Source organism: Asterias amurensis, chromosome 12 (genome assembly GCF_032118995.1).
Source record: "Asterias amurensis chromosome 12, ASM3211899v1".
NCBI classification, from domain to species: domain Eukaryota; kingdom Metazoa; phylum Echinodermata; class Asteroidea; order Forcipulatida; family Asteriidae; genus Asterias; species Asterias amurensis.
In genome coordinates, this window is record NC_092659.1 from 4,390,380 (window position 1) to 4,413,159 (window position 22,780).

The 22,780-nt window shown below is 35.7% G+C and overlaps 2 protein-coding genes across 4 annotated transcripts in view; both read left to right on the forward strand.

Annotated features, from left to right (window-relative positions):
• Window positions 1-22,780, forward strand: part of LOC139945533 (uncharacterized) — a 149,816-nt gene that overhangs the window by 62,392 nt on the left and 64,644 nt on the right. The gene's annotated exons all lie outside the window — the stretch shown is intronic.
• The window catches only part of LOC139945528 (guanylate cyclase soluble subunit beta-2-like), a 90,066-nt gene that overhangs the window by 12,918 nt on the left and 54,368 nt on the right, over window positions 1-22,780 (forward strand). For both annotated transcript variants that reach the window (XM_071942908.1, XM_071942909.1), the window contains one exon: window positions 17,919-18,138. In XM_071942908.1, the coding sequence (XP_071799009.1) occupies window positions 18,136-18,138 (3 nt within the window). In that variant the 5' untranslated portion in view covers window positions 17,919-18,135. The remainder of the gene's footprint in view (window positions 1-17,918; window positions 18,139-22,780) is intronic.

Genomic DNA, 22,780 nt, shown 5'->3' on the forward strand with positions numbered 1-22,780 from the left:
ACGATTGTGTTTTGTGTCGTACAAAAAAATACCCAAAACCATTTAAAGGGTGTATGTACTTTTTGTAGGACAAAAACACAATGTCCACAGAATTACACTAAACTTACACAGTTTAAAGATAATGATAGTAGAAAGCTTCCCTGAAAATATTACGTGCTGAGGTGCTGTAGTTTTTGAGAAATGAGTAAAACAATGTCATGACAATAATTTTCGTCTCATGAGACCAAAATTATTTTATAAGCATTTACAAACCTATTTTCGTTACATTGTTTTACTCATTTCTCAAAAACTACAGCACCTCAGTAAGTAATGTTTGAAGGGAAGCTTTCCACTATCATTATCTTCAACCCCTGTAAGTTTAATGTTAATCTATGGACATTTTGAAAAAGTACCCAAATCCTTTTAGTAGAAATGAAATAATTTCAGTTCCCCATGATGACATTTGCCCAAGGCTATGCAAGTCCACATCATTGGAGTTTTTACTTTTGATTATAGTGGGGGATAAACAAATACTTTATCAACAGTTTGTCCCTTTTTGATGAAGGACCTCAGCCTGAATCGAATTGGAGGCTTGAAGTCAAGCCCTTTATTCCTCTAAGCCGTCTTATTTATTGTATACGTCTGGGTCGTGCTTTTCGAAAGGCTATGCTTATTTTGTCGTAACCAATCAAGAAATTGGAACACCGCCCCTAAGGGTAATTTAAATCGAACGGCAAATTTTCTCTTGAATCTGTTTTTTTTTTTTTTCTAGGATCCTAAACCTGACTCGAGTCTTGAGGCTCGAGATGTTGAAAGGTTCCTTTGGGATCTAAATTCAAGTGCAATGGTGATCATTGTAATACAATTCAATTCAAATCCAATCAATATGACGTTTATCATGGATGAGATTGTTCAGACTTTTGGCTGAATTCAGACTTTTTATGCCGGCCTAGTGAAGAAAATCAAACACTATTTGTTTGCACAAATAAATTACCCTGTTCATTTGTTTACTCCTCTAGTGCTTTGGACACTGTTTCCAAAAGTTCATTGGAATCTGTAACCCCATGCAGGGGTTACCAAACGGTAGAAATTGCATCATTTCAACATACCTTTGAATTTATCAAGTTTATCAATCCAAGTTTCAGACTTTTTCGTTAGTAGTGACTGTCAGCCCTTGTTTATTCTATACTCCCTTGGAAGATAAATCAATGTGATAATATCAGTTCATATGAAGGTCACACAAACAAAAGTGTGTGAAATTATATACACAAATAATATTGTAGTATAATAATTAATAATAATAATTAATAAATTTTGCAGTTTAAAACGAAATGCAACTCAAGGATCTGCGATAATTTTAACTGAAGACAAGCAGGATATGCTGCTCGAAACGTCGAGGCTATACCAATTCCGGTTCTTTGTGTAACACCACCTCTCCAAAAGGAGATATTTTAGCCAAAAGGTTGTCTTTCGTATGCTGAACAAAATATCTTGTAAAGACATTGGACACCTTTGGTAAGTGTCAAAGACGAGTCTTCTCACTTACATGTATCTCGACAAAATAACAAACCTGTAAAAATTTGAACTCAATTGGTCGTCGAAGTTGCGAGATAGTAATGACAGAAAAAACAACCCTTGTCACACGAAGATGTGTGCTTTCAGATGCTTGATTTCGAGACCTCAAAATTGAATTCTGAGTTCTCGAAATTAAATTCGTGTAAAATGACGAGGGAGCCCATCTCACAATGTTGCTTGTTGCCAAGTAAGTTTGTATGCTAACATTTGTTTTGAGTAACTACCAATAGTGTCCACTGCCTTTAAACATTATTTGCAAATTACTTCATTTTTAGAAGTCAGTGTTTCATATGAAGGAAAAAAACCGTAGTGTGTCTACTGTATCAAAACTGTTTTTCAATCGGATCAGTTGGTTGAGCGAGAGGTTGTCTTCAGCCGACGCCTTCGGTAATTCGGTAAGATCGAAAAAGGAAAAAACACTCTGAAAAGTATAAACTTTATATACGTATCAGAATGGATACAAAACCTTCACCTTGAGATGTGTAAAACCAGACCCCTGCCAGCGTTAAAAAAGGAAATATTTAATTTAATTTCGAGACCTCATAATTAGATTTTGAGCTCCCGAAATTTGCATTGCATTAGCTCGTCTAGACAATTTTTTTACAAACTTATTTGTATTCGTTTAATCATTGACTGACTGCTATTTAAAGGCAGTGGACACAATTGGTAATAACTCAAAATAATTATTAGCATAAAACCTTTCTTGGTGACGAGTAATGGGGAGAGGTTGATGGTAGAAAACATTGTGTTCACTGATTTTTTGCAGAAAGTTCACTGAAGTCAATTTGTCCATGTTCTAAAGAACAACTTAATTTGGAAATCCCCCTGACTATGGAAAACTTTTCCCTATTGTAATTGAATAAAATTCTTTCAATGTCTTCCTGGATGTTGAAATTGTCCCTGGTTGTGAGATGCAGATGTTGGCAGCTCTGATTGGATATGTTTTAGGCTCATTTTAGATTATGTAGAACAAGAGCAACACATCAAAAAGGGACAACTAAAAGGTCTCGTCTTAAGACTGGGGTGTTCCACAAGAAAAGTTGTGCACAAACTCTAGGGGGAAACTGGTAAGTGCATGGGACAGACGAAAGAACAAGAGATTGCGTCACGAGGATTGTTGAGAATGATATAATATTGTCTAATGTGTAAGGCGCAACATGGCGTTTCTCAATAAATATAGGGTTTGGTTACGCCACTGCAAAATTTGATAAAATAAATCCGAAGAAGTAGACGTATAAAAGGTCAGCCCAACCCTTTTAACGGTAAGTTTGGAAGATTGAGTTGCGCACATTTTTATACTGCAATATGATCCAAAATGTTAAAGGGTTAGTAGATTCAACTTGTAATGACCGAGGAATTTGATATATCGTCTGCATGAGCGTAATGCATACTAGATAAGCTTAAAGGGTTTGGGTTTTTTGTACGAAACAAATCACAAATGACACAGATTAACATTTAAATTTACACGGTTTGAAGTGATGATAGTAGAAAGCTTTCCTAAAAATATTATTTGCTGAGGTGCTGTAATTTTTTAGAAATGTGTAAAACAATTCTACAAAAATGATGTTCTTTTCAGTGAGACGGAAATTAGTTCATCACGTGAAACGGATTTACGCGACTCTCCTGAAAATATTGCTCTGTAACATTTTTCAAAAAAAAAACGACTAAAGAAGCTGAAACTTCCAGATAATATGTACATACATCTTCATGCACAGAGGGTATGGATTCAATCTTGACCACAAAAAAACCTATAAACCCTTTGCACTACCAGTTCATTCACGCTATTCTTTTAGCATTCAATCAAACCGATTTAACCTGCGTTCACTGACATAGATTTATGCAAACTCAAGCTTGTTTACCCTTGAAGCAATGCGTTTATCTTTTTCTGTTGCATAAATATGGTGTACTTATATTCGCTTCATCTAAGATGCACTTCCGAGGGGTTATGTGAGGCAGTTCCCCCACCCACAACCTCATCCCCACAAGACCATTACGCCCCAGACGACAGACTCGTGCGTGAGTACGCATAGATGAAGAACCGTCCCCCGGATCGATTACATAACACGAAAGACTTGCGACAATCGAGCGTAATGTAGGTCGCGGGATCGACGTTTTGGTAAAGTTAGTGGTATCGTGTTACAATAATTTCCAACTCGTCTGCAGCATTTCTTGGTATTAATGTTACCGATCGACTACCCCTTTACCCAACTCGTGTGGCAAACTTGAGTTATTTACACTTAAAGGCACTGGACACTGTCGGTAATTATTCAAAATAAATGTAGGCATAAAAACTTACTTGATAACGAGCAACGGGGAGCTGTTGATAGTAGATAACAATGTGAGAAACGGCTCCCTCTTAAGTAACGGTTTTTCTTTCTCTTTTTTTAATAGTTAGTTTCTCACTCAAGTATAGTTAAAAGACTTCAGGCCTGAAGTCTAAGGCTGTACATCTGAAAACACACAAATTCTGTAACAAGGGTGTTTTTTTATTTCATTAATCTTTGCAACTTCGATGACCAATTGATTTAAAGGTTTGTTGCTTTATGCATTTGTTGAGAAACATATAGGGAGAACACTGGTCTTTGACCATTACCAAAGGCGTCTTGTCCCTTTAATGCTACCGTTCGACTACCCTACCCAACTCGTGTGTCAATCTTGAATATAACCTCATCAATATTGTGACCAATAATAAACTTCAACAACATTTTGGAGTTCAATTACTTGGGTTGAATGACCGCGTCGGTACAGAAAACATCCGGACCCAAACCTTAAACTTGATTTCAATTGAGTTTCTTTTGGCAAAAGAAAGAACAAATACGGGTGTGTTTTGAAATGTGTAATTTTGAGATTTTCTTTCAGAATAAAACTTACCTTCTGGAGGCATTAGTATTAACTTCAGTAGACAGGTTAAAAGGCAGTGGACACTATTGGTAATTGTCAAAGGATAGCCCTCAAAGTTGGTGTATCTCAACGTATGCATAAAATAACAAACCTGTGAAAACTTGAGCTCAATCGGTCATCGAACTTGCGAGATAATAATGAAAGGAAAAAACACCCCTGTCACACGTAGTTGTGTGCGTTTAGATGGTTGATTTTGAGACCTCAAGTTCTAAATCTGAGGTCTCGAAATCAAATTCGTGGAAAATTACTTCTTTCTCGAAAACTATGGCACTTCAGAGGGAACCGTTTCTCACAATGTTTTATACCATCAACCTCTTCCCATTACTCGTCACCAAGAAAGGTTTTATGCTTATAAATATTTTGAGTAATTACCAATAGTGTCCACTGCCTTTAAGCATTCAGTCATAATTCACCTTCAGTTGAATTGTAGTAATACTGCTTAGTGGTCATTTTCCGCGAAGATTTTATTAATTGCATAAAGACAAGGAAATTGGTATTATATTTTTGCAAGTTCTAATACTCCGATTGTGCAGTTCGATTCAATGTAGCAAGAAAACAAGATTTAATGACACGACTTTTAAAACAATCTTTGAAGTTTTACGGATAGACATTGTCATCACAAAGAGACAGCTCTTACTAATTTTATTTGACTCTTCTGTTACTGAAAATGCTAATTCTCGTGACTTTTAAGTTTGTTACAATGAAGCTGGGAAAAAAAAAGATATTGTGAAAACAATCATTGAAAATCCTGAAGGGACATTGTAGACTTGGTTTAATCATTTATTTATTTATTGTGTAGGGGTTTATCCTATATTTAGGTATCCGGTCAGCGTGGCCGCAGATGGAAAGTCTTACCATATGGAATAACACACAATAGAAAAAAATTATCTTAAGAACTTGGGTTAAGATTGAATTTTAGAGAATTGTCACAGGCTGGGGGTTAAGATACTCGGAATTTTGATACAGTAAAATGTTGTTTAATATACTTTTAATCTTGAGATAAGGAGTTATTTATTGTCATACTCTTGTTGAGAAGATGTTCATCCCTGAACGTACAAAACTGTAAGCTTCATGTTGTGCCAAACAATTTAATATAGGAAGTTTTAGTCGAAAAAAAAGAAGTGAAATCAAATAAAATTGTAAAAAAAAACGTTAAAATTAGTATTCAAACCACATAAATAAAATGTTATACAACCCAACAAGTCTACGTGTGGTAATTAAAATACCCCCCCCCCCCCCACCCCACCTTCAAAAAACATGTTTAGTTATACTCCGCGCGATAATCTTCTTATATTCAAATTTTGGGGGATAACAAGTTATATATTCTCTTAATCACAGTTTTTCGAAGTAAAATATGTCTCTCTCAAATTGCAATTTACTATCCAAAGCTGTCGTAATTCTTACTACGTATGAGTTTTTATTTCCAAAAAATTTCCAGTTATTACCAAACGTCTATAGACCCTTTAAGTCAGAGGTGGTTCGATGGAAACTGGCGCGCCTGTCTTCCCGTAGATTGGCAAGCTCTTCACATTTGAAAGTTTGATTGGGTTATAAGTTATCCTCGGGGGTGCTAATGATCTGATTAAACCCGAGCAGTGGACCAAACAACCAGGATAATTGGTCAGAAGAAGATATTTTTGCATATAGCAGGAGTAAGATGAAAGTAGCAAGGGCACTTCCCTGATTCTGGGTCAGATCCAAATTGGTCAGAGTGACCCGAGAACTGGGTCACGGAGAATGCGCTCTTTATATCCCCAATGCGAATCCAACATTTATTTGTGAAACGAATTTGTTTCCCTGCCTTTCTTTAATTCTGTAGACCTGAGCGCGAATTTTGAATTGAGACGGATTTCTGCATGTACGGGCTCGGTCCTTGGATCTTGGGGCCTTTGGTTTTCGCCATTGTGTATTCTTCCACGTCATTAGTCTCGACCAGGGCCCAATTTCATGGCTCTGCTTACCGTAAGGTGCACATAATCGGCGCTTACGGAAGCAGGGAATTTTGTGCTTACGGCAAGCCTATTTCACGGGTTAGCGGCGAATTTGGGCTTCTGCGCGTGCGTACTTCACGTTACTAGGCATTTTACGCTTACGAGGCTAGCGCAGAAATTCGGCGCTTGCACGTAAGCGGTGAATCGTGATCGTAAGCGCAGAATTCGGCGGTACGCAGAGCCATGAAACTGGGCCAAGATATATATCTAGCCTCTAATTAAACCGCTTTTTAGTAAAAGTTGGTAACCATCTTGCCTACATTTTTGGGTGCTGAATCAAAAAAAAATTAATTGATGGCAGGGCTAATATTTAGTCCTTGTCCATGATTTTTTTTTTTTTTTTTTTTTAAACAGCATAGAAAACCCAGCAGAAGACAGTAATTTACATGCAAAACAATTGGTCTGCTGTAGTATCTTAAACAGATGTTATGTGGATCAATACAAGTCAGGTATCATGTTAGTTAGATTTCGGATTTAAAGGAACACATTGCCTTGGATCGGTCGAGTTGGTCTTTGAAAAGCGTTTGTAATCGTTTTTTATAAAATGCATATGGGTAGAAAGATGTTGTAAAAGTAGAATAAAATGATCCACACAAACATGCCTCAAAATTGCGTGGTTTTCCTTTTACCTCGTCGACTAACACGTCGGCCATTTATGGGGGTCAAAATTTTGACTCCCATAAATGGCCGAACATGTTAGTTCGCACAGTAGAAGGAAAACCACGCACTTTCGAGGCACACTTGTGTGGATCATTGTATTCTACTTTTAAAACATCTTTCCAACCATATGCATTATATAAAAAACGGTTACAAACGCTTTTGTTTTGACCAACTCGTCCGATCCAAGGCAACGTGTTCCTTTAACACCCCAAGTTGGTTATAACTACTTACCAACTTTGACTAAAAGATGCCGCTTGAAATTACTTGTTTTTTTTTAATCTGGTGTAGACTATAATAAGCTGAGCATTTTATAGTCATTGTGTCGTTTTAATTCAAACGTGTAATCCGATATTGGCGCTGGCGCTGTTTGAAGCGAATTTAAACGAATAAATATATATACAAAGGCATGTAAGGACAAAACAATTTGCAATCTGATATTAAAAAATAAATAAAATGGCCTTAAACCTTATATGACTACTAAAAACAAGAATTTGTGAGTAAATATAAAGTATTGTAAAGGCAATCGTTATATGCAATATGATATTAAAAATAATTGAACTGGCCTTGAATTTAAGATGGATATTAATAACGGGGAAAAATAAATTACCACACGATTAACAATCGATCGATGTTTCCCTTACTTTTTTTTACAAATTCACTGTTTACTTTTGGCGGGAGATGTCACTGTATACGCCCTTCACTTAATTCGCCAGGGCCTAATTTCGTGCTTATACGTCATTTCACGTATTCACGGTCAATATAAATCTATATAATTGTGTAGGATGGAAGGACTTTGGGGTGCCGAACAACAAAACGGAGTTTTAAAAATCAATATGTGTTTTGTGTTCAGGGTTTTGGGTGCACAGATTAAGGCTGTAAAAATATTAACTCAAAATCAGTTTGTACAAGTTCACCAAGCCTATTCGCACAAATGTGCACCACAACCATTTGTATATTCAAAATAATAATTTATCGTCATTGCCTGTACTTAAGAAAAATACATTGTTAGTGTAAGTGTCACCCTAGTGCTATTTTAGAACATGCATTAAATAAAGCATATTTTTGGAACTTACAAATCGACATGTTTACTCCTTTGTTTTGTAACCTTCAAAAACACTATAAATTTAAAATACGTTTTTCTTTTTTTTAATATCCTATATAGAATTTGTTCTCTCTTTTTTCTTCTTCTTTACTAAAACGTAAATGCATCTTTTAAAGACACTGGACACTATTGGTAATTGTCGAAGACCAGTCTTCTCACTTGGTGTCTCAACATATGCACAAAATAACAAACCTGTGAAAGTTTGAGCTCAATTGGTCGTCGAAGTTGCGAGAAAATAATGAAAGAAAAAACACCCTTGTCACACGAAGTTGTGTGCTTCAGATGGTTGATTTCGAGACATCAAAATCTAATATAAGTGGGAAAATTACTTCTTTCTCGAAAACTATCGTTACTTCAGAGGGAGCCGTTTCTCACAATGTTGTATACTATCAACAGCTCTTCCTTGCTTGTTACCAAGTAGGTTTTTATGCTGACAATTATTTTGAGTAGTTACCAAAAGTGTCCGGTGCCTTTAATCTAGGAGTGGGCTAACGCTGTCCTCGTTGGGCTTAATTTTAGTCAATTTCCCAAAAGGTTTTCTCCCCAAATTGTATATGATTGGAAAACAATCCGGTTGAAAAGTAAATTCTCGTGTTATTGAAAATTATGCAACATAACTCAACCACACAACATGTTTTGCTACAAAAACAAATAATATTTATTTGTTTAATTCCAATGGGAAATTATCGACATCAGATATAGATGTTTTCAAAGAGATGTTCTAATTTGAAACAAAATTTTCTATATGTAAATATTGATTAGAGCGTAGTAGTCTGTGCTTGAACAAGGCTATCAGTTTCCCCTAATGTATTTAGCTCAATTGTCATTCCAATTGCTAGATTGTAATATTATTAAAATTAATGTGAAAAAAACGCTTAAAGGCACTGGACACTATTGGTAATTACTCAACAATTTTAGCATAATAAATCTTTGTTAAAGAGCAATGGAGAGCTGTTGATAAAACATTGTGAGAAACGGCTCCCTCAGGTCTCTCTGAAGTAACGTAGTTTATGCATGAGAAAAAACTTCAGCCGAAGCCTATTATTTGCATTTAAAATCACACAAAATATTGCAATTATGGTGTTTTTCTCTCGTTATTCTCTTGCAAATTCGATGAACAGTTGGGCCTTTATAGGCACTGAACACGTTTGGCGATTGACCGAGACCGGTATCCCAACATATGCCAACAAATAACAAACATCTGAATATGTGGACTCAATTGGTCATCGAAGTTGCGACAAAATAATGAAAGAAAGAAAAACCACCCTTTAATATTCAACGAATTTGTGTTCTTTCAGATGCCTTCAAAGGGATTCAGGTCTGAAGTCTTTTGATATTAATTTGAGTAAGAATTAACCTCTTTCTCAAAAACTATACGTTAATTCAGAGGGAGCCTTTTCCCACAGTGTTTTGTACTACCAACAGCTCTCCAGGTTTTTATGCTAACAATTATTGTGAATAATTACCAATAGTTTACAGCGCTTTAACGAGACTTTGAAATGGGTCAGATGCGAGTTGGCCATTTCTCTTCAACTGACATGATTTGCGTTTCATTGCACATTGACAACAAGTAAATTACAACATTTATAAAAACGATTGTATTCAATAACCTCATTCTATTTGAACAGGAAGTAGGTCAAATGTTAATGTTTAATGGGGTTGTCAGTTTGTTATCTTTTATGAATTTATATTCCAAAAGCCTCATATTGAAATGCATTTTTTTAGGTTCGGTTCGGTTCTTTTTCAAAACTGCAGCATAAAATGTTCATTATAGTCCGAAAATTGCTAGACAGGATTTAAAAGCACAATAATTGCTCCTCTTTTTGTGAAAAATGTGCTCTAAATTGTTCAAAAAAATTAATTTTTCTAGGGCTAATATCGTATAAATGGATAGACTCTACCTACTTTTAATACAATTTATTGCAGTGTTGTCATGTTTGGGTTTGAACAATACTATCCCCTCCTCTTGTTGGCTGGCTTTGTGCGCATCCTTACTTTATACTCTCAGATATAAGGAAAAGAAGACAATTTTAACATTTAAAACAAATTTATTTTATCTGTTTTGTTTTTATCTGTTAAAGTAAAAAGTGAAAATTTGTATTTAAAAATGAACTTTGTTTTTTACTTACATACAATTTTGTTCAAACGACCAATGTGTTTTAGGCTTTCTAAAAAAGAAAAACGGAAACAGGCGAACCATTAGGCTCACAAAAGGGGGAAAGTAGAATGACAAAACACACAATATTAATTTTAATTTTTACCACGCAATCTTAAAAAGTAGAAAATATGAGAGACAGATATTCAAAATGGTGTGGTGTAAAATGAAAATATATTTATTTGTTCTTTTTACACCAAACCATTTTGAATATGTGTCTGTCATATTTTCTTTTTACTTTTTGTTTACATTGTTTATTTTACTCGTAAAAATTGTTTACAACATATTGTTGTTATCATTATTATTATGGGGAAAATGTATAAATTAATATTGTGTGTTTTGCCATTCTGTATCACAGACATTAAAAAAAAAAAAAAAAAAAAACATCAAATAGACAAGAATGTCAGAAGAAGAGCCCGGAACGCAGTCATAAATATTATAAATGGGGTGAAGTTTCCTAAAGTCAACTTGAGCACAAGCGTGTGGCTTGTAGAAAAATAAACAATATAGACAAACCTTTGACCCTAATTAAACTCACCGACAATTGTAAATCACAATAAATAAAAGCATGTCAACATAGCGGGGTCGCTAACTGCTACCTATGGGGCGAACAGATTACGTTTCGTAGGTGATCGGTCCGAGAGGTGAAAAATGCCACAGTCTCTAGAGACAATATGATTTTTTTTAGGTTCTGTTAAAGAGCCAATAAAGGATGATCTCTATATCTCAAGTATTGCTTTTCGAATTAACACGGCCGATCATGTTAGTCGACGAGGTAAAAGGAAAAGAAAACCACGCAATTTCGAGGCATATATGTGTGGATCAACATGTTCTACTTTCAAAACATCTTTCCAATCATATGCATTTTATAACAAACGGTTACAAACGCCTTTCAAATACCGACTCGACCGATCCAAGGCAACGTGTTCCTTTGAACAGCAGTGGTCGAAATTCGCGAACGCTTATTCGTGTGTGTTGATTCGCCAGCTGGACATTGCTCTATATCACGCACGTGTAATTTCACAGACTTGTTGAACTTGTTGTTTGAAGTGCTTTTGACATCCTTCATAAGTGCTATTCAAATAAGGCAATACATATTTGCACTGTAAAATAATATTTAGTGATGTGTTTTAGTTGGAGAGAGTATACCAGAGCTTTCGTACAATTAAAGAAGTTAAAACTTCAACTTAAAGCATTGAGGTTGTTTATAAGACTGGACATGGATTTTTCAGATATTTGCAATTTATTTTAAATAGAGATCGTCTAACATTACCAGGCCACGGATAGCGACTTAGGGTGAGGGGCACATTAACCCAAATCAACTGCCACGGGGGGCGATTTTTTTTTTTTTTTTTTTTTTAAAACGACATTGCAATGATGAGAAGGAGCAGGCCAATTTCATGATGACGTAATCTGACAAGAAGAGCCAATCAGAGTGGCAGGGGGGATTCTAACCCACACTCCTGCTGCTGACGACACGAAGTAGATCCTGACTCGGTTGATTTTAAAACCTGCATTGCCAATACAGAAGCGCAACACAAAACGTTTGACATCAAACCTATATAGGGCACATTGCCACCTATACTCATGTGGCTGAAACATGGACACCCACATTCACAGTTCGTAAGGATGTAGGTATTGGTAGCATGCACTACCGTAACCTTCTTAAGAGACCGGGATTCTAACCCACACTCCTGCTGCTGACGACACGAAGTAGATCCTGACTCGGTTGATTTTAAAACCTGCATTGCTAATACAGAAGCGCAACACACAACGTTTGACACAAAAGTGTGGGAGTTGCAGTGTTTCAAGAATGATGCAACTTGTTTTGTCTACAACTTTTGACCAACACTTTTTAGGGGAGTTGGGGTGGAAGTTCTTGAGTATAAATAGTATTCCACTTTTTAAAAGAAGGGTTTCAATGTGAAAATTTAATTTTAGAATTCTCATGAAAGTGAGGGTGATATTAAAAGTCCCTAACTTGTGTTAAATTGTGTTAGATTCCACTTTATGTTTTACACCTTCATCAGAGCGCCAAAGAGACCCTTTTGTGAAAATGTGGAACATTAATAGTCTCTGTTACCTCGCGTCCAATTATGTTACATACCATTTAATTGTATACCTACCCTTTCAGAGCAGAAATTGATTTGTTGCCGCGGTGAAAAGGGTCCAATTCCATGCAGTCTTGATTCATAGTGATCTGGAATGAATTAACCATCTCTTTGCAAAGTTGTACAGACCATAATTTGAAATACGACGTCATCGTAATTTTTGGAGTTTGATAAAACACGCACTTGAGACTTCCAAAGTTATTGGTATTTTACATATTTTTTTTATATTTTTTTTGTTTGTTATAAAGTCTCAATTTTATGGAACTGTTAGGCAGATAATATTGCTTAACGAAACTAAATTTTGCTCACCAGAATAAGGTTACCAGCCAAACTACCATGCCACATGTACAATTTGTGACTGGTACCCCGCTCCTTGTTGCCCCTTGTCTTTGTGAGTCTTACTGTCAATAGGTAAGGGTATAAAAAAAGCCAAGGCTTCACCCAATCCTTAGTTTTGCCCTTCTGCTGACCTGTTAATAATGTTGGTTATGGTTTTACTGTTTATAAATTGTCACTGTTAATTCTAAGAAATACCAATTAGTTATTTTATCATGTGAGGGCAATACCGACATAAATGTTTTATTGAATTGAATGTCTGCTTGGCAGAAAGTCGGTTAAGCATTTTTTTTTTCTGCTTAGGCAGTCCTATGAAATTTGGCCCCGAGGACGGGCAAAGAAAAAGCTAGTCCAGAGAAAAGCTTGACATTTTTAGCTGGCTGCCCGAAGGTTTATCTGCAAATCTAGGTAAATGTTGACGGTACGGTATGGATTTGGGACAAAATCTATAACAGACAGATGGGGCGAGAAGAAAATGTGTAAACTTATTACAGGCTCATCAAGGAAGAATTGTAACTTTCTTGAAAGTTGTACCCAAACCCTTTAAGTTTACTGTGGTGGATTTTACAAAGAGTTAGGACTAGTCTTATCTCGAGTTAGGACGAGTTACTCTTCCTAACTTAAGACTATCCATGCAATTTGTATATCTCCTAGGACTAGTCCTAAGTTAGGACTAGTCCTAACTCTTTGTGAAATTGACCCCTGGTATCATAGTAGTATATTAAACCAAAGAGATCGCTTTATTTAGGGATAATAGTCCATGTTGGATCCTTCGAGAGCAGAAGGTGTCTGCTATAAATTAAGTTTGGTCTTTCGTGCAATCCTATGAAAGGGATAGTCTTTGCATTTAATGTGCGTCTCGAAACAGTTTACTGTGCCACGGGGGATTTTGAGTGATGTTGCACACTTTTTGGAACTGGTGCAAAACAGTCATTGGTTTTCATTCAACTAAGAGTTTATTCCACTTTTATGGTCAAAGATCAATGTCTTGTACGCTGCTCATTGTCTTTGGAATAGTCTTCCTGTGCATATCTCCCAGGCTTGTTCTTTACACTGTTTTTTAAAGTCTCTGTTAAAAACTCATGGTTTAAGCTTTCTATTTTTGTAGTCTGCTTTCTTGTAATTGTATCGTTCACTCATTGTATATGTCTCGTTATGCTATTAGAGCCTTTAGCGTTAGGCGCTTAACAAATGTCTTTATTATTAGTCAATTATAATATGTGCTAAAGGATTTGGGTACTTTTTCAAAATGTCCATAGATTTACATTCAACTTACAGGGTTTAAAGATAATGATAGTGGAAAGCTTCCCTTCAAATATTACTTACTGAGGTGCTGTAGTTTTTGAGAAATGAGTAAAACAATGTCATGAAAATACGTTTGTAAATGATTAAAATAATTTTCGTCTCATGAGACGAAAAATATTTTCATGACATTATTTTACTCATTTCCCCAAAACTACAGCACCTCAGCACGTAATATTTTCAGGGAAGCTTTATACTATCAATATCTTCAAACTGTGTAAGTTTAGTGTAAATCTGTGGACATTGTGGTTTTTTTTTTTCCTACAAAAGTTACATATACCCTTTAAACAGCCTCAGGATATAGGGCTCGAAATTAAGATTGTATTGTAGGCCTGAAGCTGGTGTTTTTAGCGGTGGGCCAGTACAAATTTATGCAAACCATAAGTAATGGCCTGACAATTCGACCCTAGCAGAGTCTTTCTTGAAGGCTAAATGACAACAAACATGAACAGGTAACAAAGTGAAACGTAAAAAGCTGTGAAGTGGAAATACATGAATAGAGAGAGAGATTCAGAGAGCGAGGGAGAATTAGTAGAGAGACAAAAGCGGAAGAGGCTATAGTAAAACAACATGATGATGGAAACAGAAAGGAATGGTGGGAATAGGGAGAAAAAGTAATAAATTAGTGAATGAGGCAGGCTTAAAGGGGGATATATGTTGGTAACATGAGGAGGCACAGACAAAAGGTTATTAGTCGTTAAACCTGTTGAAGTTCGAGATCAATCGGCCTTCTGTGTCACGAGAGATTAGTGAAAAACCGATTACAAATTTTGCATTGCATTGATGCCGAAACCAAAAAAATAAAATGAATAAAACGCTCACTGAGCGATAAAGTCCAAATGAGAAATTTGAGTATTTATTTCTCATCAAAATGTGAAATTTAAGACAGAAATATTTCAAGGGATGTTTTCTACTATCTGATAGTATTATCATCATTAGATCGTGTAAGTTTTATGTAAATCTGTGATCTTCACGATTTTTGTTTCTTACAAACTCTGCAACTTACCTTTAATATAGACTTTAAAACACAATTCAGTGTACTCATCCATAAAAACAATAAAGCATTCCTGTCTGCGATGGCTCGTTACATTAATAGCTTTAGAGAAATATCTCATGATTTGTGATGCAGTTTCGTCCATTAAGCTGTCGAACAATCTTTAAACGGTTGGTTGGGGAAGCCTTGAAGACGGATCAAGCATGTATTCCAAAAATTCTTAATTTGTGTCCATGATGTCCAAGATAATTTGTGTAAACTATTCGTGTTGGATCGAATCGATTGGCCATCTTTCCCATTCATACGTGAAGCGGTCACTTCGCTACTTTCTTATTGACCAGCCGTCGATTTCACAAAACTCTTCCTAACTTAAGACTAATCTTAAGGACTTAGGACGAGTCCCAACCCTGCACTGTAGCATGCAGACCTTAAAAGACCAATCCTCGTCCATTGGCTCGTCCTAACTCTTTGTGAAATCGACGGTGCAGTTCCTTTTTTGTTGTCTCACTTCTTCTATATGTCTCTTGTACGTGATTTCATGTGTATTGATTGTGTTGTGCATCTTGTTATTGCTGCCTTATTCAAGTGTAAAGGTAATTTTTTTTAAGTCGTATGTATTGATTGGTTATCGGTCGGATTTTTAAAGACTCAATTGCAGATCAAAGTCTTCTTCATCTTCTTTTTCTTCTCCCCTCTCCCATTTATGTGAAGACGCCATCAATAGGATGCCAGTCGGAAGATGTTCGTTTGGGTCTCATTGGTGACCTTGCAAAGTAGATGATTGTGTTTTAGATGAAATCATCACGGGTGTGTGTCGACGCCACATTCGAGTCAGTTCGCATGAGATGAGTGTGTAAAACAAAGAATTGGGTGTCATTGGGTGTCCTTAATGACTTTACAATGTGGACGTGCTTCAATTGAAATCACCATCATGGTTTGCGGACGCCACACTCTTGTCAGTTCGCATGAGAGTGCGTAAATTTGTGTTTCAATTATCAATTTGTACCGCCTTGTTGCTTCATCCAACGTGAAATGCTGTCTTCATTATAGATGTCTTATCTTACATACCAAAGGAGAGCATGTCGCCTGTAGGATTAAGCCAGGAAGAGCAACTGAGGCAAACTCATAGCAGTTTATCCCATCGAAGAAATGTTGCAGCAGACTCCCGTTTAGATCTTTAAACCTTGCTGGTTTTTTTTTTCTTTTTTTTTTTCAATTCGTCTTTATTAGTGTAAGGTACTATAAACGCACTGGTCTTCTCACTCGGTGTATCTCAACATATGCATAAAATAACAAACCTGCGACAATTTGAATTCAATTGGTCGTCGAAGTTGCGAGAGAATAATAGATGAAAAACACCTATGTCGCACAAGTTGTGTGCTTTCAGATGCTTGAATCCGACACCTCCGAGGTCTCGAATTCAATTGAAATGTTTCAGTGAGAAGGTACGTCTTTCTCAAAAACTACGTTACTTCACAGGGAGTCGTTTCTCACAATGGTTTATACCATCAACAGCTCCCCATTGCTCGTTATTAAGTAAGACTTATACCTAACAATTAGTTTGAGTATAATTACCAAAAGTGTCCTGTGTCTCTAAGCAGATTGCTGATATGATGTTTTTTTTATGTGCTATAAAATAGTTTATTTGATTGTCATTTTAATACAAATAAATTATAATTGGTAATTATTTGTGATAAAATTACCCTTCTAATTATTTGTTGTTCAAGGGCAACCAATAACTGGCGGGGGGGGGGGGGGGGTGGGATTAGTATAATGCACGTAAGATTTACATAATGTTGACTTTGGAGGTTTCTTCCTTTTCTAACTTCGCTGTAGCTATGAGTCTTTGTAGTAGCTTTTTCCCACGTACTCTATGCATCTCCGTGAAACTTCGTGTCTTTGCATTTTCCATAATAAGGTATAGCCTGTTTTACAGGCACTGGACACCTTTGGTAAATGTCAAAGACCAGTACTCTCACTTGGTGTTTCACAACATATGCATAAAATAACAAACCTGTGAACATTTGGGCTCAATTGACCATCGAAGTTGCAAGAGAATAATAAATGAAAAAAAAAAACCTTGTGAACTTGAAAAAGGCTGCAGTCACACGAGCAGTAATATTTTTTAACAAAAAAGACCGGAATACTAAAAAACACTTAAAATTAAATCTACCCGGCAAATTCTGATAAGGCCAGTGTCAAAAAATAGAAACAAATATAAAAATCTAACTTTACAAAATAAATATAACAAATAAAATAAAAACTGAATAAATACCTCAGCTCGAGTGGATGTATCTTGGTATTTTGGTATCTTGGTTTCTGACAATGGATACCACGCAACGGAATATGTTTTCCGGACCATCTTTGGAAACCAATGGAAACATTCGTAAACCGAGCTCAATAGTAAGCGGTGTAAACCGGTTTAAACAAGTATGCAACTGAATAAAATTAGCTACAGCATGCATTTCTATCTGACTCTCATATGCGTGGTGTGTACCGGTTTAAACAATTGCTAAGCAACTTAATAAAATAAGCTACTGCGTTCCGATTAGACTCATATTATGCGCGGTGTATACCAGTTTAAACAAATTGCTAAGCAACTGAATAAAATTAGTTTCTGCATTCCAATCCGCCTGTTGCAGTCTCGCTTGGCGATAACCATAGAAACAGAGTGACAAACGCTAACACGCAGTCACAGTCCTACGTGTGTATAAAAACTCGGCTCATGTTACAGGCTTCTATCATTGACAAACTCAATACTGAATCGCTCGCCATACTCAGGAGCATCTCTTACTCTGTTTTCATACCGTAGATTCTGACGAGCGGCCCCATCAAGGAATCTGGAGTGGCTAGCCCCCACTAGTACGGAACTTCTACGATTGACTGCAGTTAGGAGAGGATCCTTTAAGACGTTATCATCATGGTCGGGAGCGGGAGTCTCAAGCCTTAAATCGTCTTCAAGGAGTTGTTACTGAAGTCTAGAGCCGGATTGGGTTGCTTGTTCTGCTTAAAGGGGTGTTAACGCTGAAATGGTAAGTAATGGTTATTTCTTTTCAAATTTTCAATCGACAGATGTGACTTTTTTTTACTAATGTTATGTGTCAATTTTAATGCTAATTATAAAAACTAGTTGCCTGACGAAAATTTGGACCCTAGCAGAGTCTTTTTCCGAAAGGCTAAGCGATTTTTAATTTTAAAAATACACTTTTGGAAAATTTGTTTTCTTCAAAATGTTCTTATAATGTGCTTGTTTCATTATTGTCTGTACACTGTTTATCATTTTGTTATGAAGTTAACACTTTTTGAAGTCGTATTGAAGCTCAACATTTAATATGGAACATTCAATATGTAGTTATTACCTGTATATCTTGAATGTCACAAAGCTCAGCTTTGTGCTGCCTTGGTTATTTAATATTAACAATGGATAAGTGAATGGATGAATTAATTTTCTAATTAAATTTGAATCTGATATCCGGAAAATTCATTTAAATAATATTTGCTCAATTCACATATAAACGTGGTCGTCTACTCAACCTTTAATTACTTTTTGTTGATCGGTTTGTTCATGTTTTTATCCCTTGTGTTTATGCAAAAGATGTCTGTTTGGGCAAAATATATACATTTTTTAATTGCAATGTTTTAAGTGAGGACTGACCGCGGGGACTCAAACTGACAACTATGACTTTACTGATGAAGACACAGACGAATGAATTTGATTTTAAAATTTCATTGGGAATTTCGTGGTTTTTTTTCGTGTTTAAAGGCACTGGGCCCCTTTGGTAATTGTCATAGACCAGTATTCACATTTTCTGTAACCTCCCTAAATTGGATAGCATTTATCACTAAACTTAAAGCTGTTGAGTCTTATATTATTTTGTTCTTTACTCATTAAAGGGTCTATGGAACTTTTGTAGGACAAAAAACACAATGTCCACAGATTTGAACTAAACTTACACAGTTTGAAGATAATGATGGTAGAAAGCTTCCCTGAAAATATTACGTGCTGAGGTGCTGTAGCTTTTGGGGAATGAGTAAATCAATGTCATGCAAACAATTTTCGTCTCATATGAGAATTATTTTAATCATTTACAAACGTATTTTCATGACATTGTTTTACTCATATCTCAAAAACGACAGCACCTCAGTAAGTAAGATTTGAAGGGAAGCTTTCCACTATCATTATCTTCAAACCCTGTAAGTTTAATGTAAATCTATGGACATTTTAAAAAGGTTGCCAAATCCTTTAATACCGATGCGTGTCAGTACTGTATACTCAGTACTTTCCCGAGCTTTTTGGACAACAAATCACTGGCATATTACTCGGATGGGATTGGAAGCCTAAAGCTACCGTACAATTACAATGGTCGTGTTGATAATAAGACACTGCTCTAGAATTGCAAAGGTCATGGGCTCGAATCCCACCCGAGTAGTATGCCTGTGTGATTGGTGTTTTTTTTTTTAGAGCAAATTAAATAGTTTTTATCTATTCAATGCATGGACACTAATGGTACTTACTCGATATTAAACATTGTGAGAAACAGCATACTATCAACACGCTATTTTTTTTTCTATTTTTTTTTTTTTAAAGAAGTAATTACTCACTTAAATAATTGAGTTTGATTTCGAGACCTCAGAATTTGATTTCGAGGTCTCGAAATCAAACATCTGAAAGCACACAACATTTCTCCATTATTTTCTCGCAACTTCGACGATCAATTGAGCTCAAATTTTGCGCAGGCTCGTTATTTTATGCATATGTTTGATATACACAAAGTGAGATGACTCGTCTTTCTCATTACCAATGGTGTCCAGTGTCTTTAAGCTGTTGAATCTATTTATGACGATTCTGCAGAACGCATCAGGCATGAAGAGTTTACTCTCTCGGCCACCTCAAAATAACAAACAAGTTGGTCACATCCTTTTTGACCGTTGACATTTTATGACATTTGCTAAGATAAATTGCGGGTTGTATCAAAGTCCTGTCGCCAGGAATAAGTTTTAAATCTGCGCTTTGTACATTTGGGGGGGGGGGACAGTTTGCAGTTTATGTGAGAAATATGCAGTAATTTCAAATAAATCCAATCAATATTTATATGTATATCGATATTGGTAAAAAATTCATTAGATATAGTCATTACAAGGTGTTACCGCAAACCTTTCCATATCGTATTTCCGCCATGCAAACTTTCAAATCTTACTTAGACGTGGATAGGTTTTTTTTTATCAAACTTCATTATTAGATGTTTATCCCATTAGTTTGAATGAGGAATTTTTCTCTAAAAGAAAGATGACATTCGTCATGTTTATCCCAGTCTCTCCATTACTCGTCACCGAGTAAGGTTTTATGTTAATAATTATTTTGAGTAATTACCAAAAGTGTCCACTGCCTTTAAACTTACACCGTTTGAAGACGATTTTGGTATAGAAGGCTGACCTTAAAGTATTACTTACTGAGGAGCTGTTGCTTTTGAGAAATGGGTAAAACAATGTCACAGAAATAATGTAGCATTTAAAATGTATTTCACAGTTATGGTATAAAATTAGCAAAATAGGTTTTGCATGCTAAAATCATTTTCGTCTCACCTGTTTTTACACACTATATTAACAAGTTTTTTAAATAAAATATAAGTTTTCGGTCTACTGGCTGCAGACCGTTAAAGCAGCGGAGGGTTTTAAACATTTCTTTTTTCTAGACCCTTGTCAGACGAGGCAAATTCTGCACGTAGTGTAGACTTAGAGAGGCAGTCAACTGCACTACTTGAGCGATGTCAACTTCGATGTCAATTTACTGTGTACCCTTTATTGTAAATTGTATGTAACTTAATTACCTTTTTATCTTCTCAATTTTGGGAGGTTTTGAGGAAATAAATAAATAAATAAATAAATGATTTACTCAGCCCCTGCCTGTCATGGAAAATGCTTAATAACACTTTTAATTATTTGAAAGAATTATGTCCACACTTGTATTGTGGCACCCGATATGTTATATTATCGTGTGAAATTTATGCATCAGTTTCATGTGAACGCTATTAAACTGTGTACATTTTCAGAATAGAAACAAACATTGTAGTAATTTGTTTTCAATGTGTAGGTCTTTCATTCATGGTCGGAAATGATATCCTTCAATTATAAGGCTCTTGTTCATGATCGGAAGGGATGATCTAGAATTAGAAGATGGGAATATGCAATTTGAAAGGGAAAGAACTGTTAGCTATTGAAGGTCTGTAATGCATTTTGGTTTAAAGCAATTTAATTTATCTGGGTTTCTGCATTTTTGGGCTAAACAAATAACCAGTACGTGTATGACATAAAAGAGACGTCCATCTTGGCATTTGGGAAGTAGGGAGACCGACAACTGATAAGGCTACAGCCTTGGCCCCCGCACCACGGCCTCCGTTCCCCCTTTCAACGTAGGCTCTCGTTTGGCGGTCTGCGCTGCCATCAACATTGAGCGGGGGTGTTTAAAATGTCATGTTACAAATGGGTGGCCTAAGCATTTTGGCCGGGATTGTAGATAGCTCAGTTGGTAGAGAGTTGGCACACTTGCTCAAATCCCCCTTAAATATCATTGTTCAAACATGCGGTTTTTTTTTTGGTTTTTTTCACGTGTTACGTTGAAACTTCTTGCCGTTGCATTAGAACTGCTCTAGCACAAAAAGTAGCTCAGCGCAACAATCTAGCTTACCATAAAGAGGTTACCATTACTAGGCGAAATATTGTATGTCACATGTACAATGTGTGACTATTTAAGTTGTTGATGTACACCCCTGATGAAGGTATAATTAATTACGTTGCCAAGTATTTATTTTTATTTACTGCTTTAAAAGAAAATCAAACTTTGTGATAAGGATTTACCAATGTGTGTTTTTGTTTTTGTCGTCCTTTCCGTATGACTTCTTCACTAATTGTTATTTATTATTACAATCGTAGTTATTACTTTTTATTAATTATTTTTTCTGACCTCAACAAACACAAATAAATAAACCTTGCACAGTTCAAGTTAAACGATATTGCAACAACAAAAACGATCAAAATAATATTGAAAACAATTATTATTCAAGCAAAAATCACACAATAATGAATTACAAAAACAGTTAACAGAGCACGATGAAGAGGGCAACTTTTTATTAATTAATTATTTGAGCTCAACAAATACTTTTAAATAAACCTAGCACAGTTAAAGTTAAAAGATATTACTAAAAACAAAAACAATCAAAATAATAATGAACACAATAATTATTCAAGCAAAATGCACACAGACGATAATTAAATATTTTTTATTACTAATTAACTTTTATTAATAATTAATTACAATAACAGCTAACACAGCATGGTCATGAGGGCAACTTTTTATTAAATAATTATTTGACCTCAACAAATACAACTAAATAAACCTAGCACCGTTATATTGAGCGATATTACAACAAAATAATAAACACAATAATTATTTAAGCAAAAGGCACACAATAATTAATTACAAAAAAAAACTATCAAAGCATGATCAGAAGGGGAACTAGATGATGCAGGCATGGTGTATAAGTCAACTGAAGTGAAACAACTTGACAAGCCAACTAGAACAAGCTATGTGGGTCAGTGATTAATAATAATACATTGTTCCTTTAATGGGGTTTCTATCATCCTGTTTTTTGCTTTGTTTGTCATGGTAAGATTAGA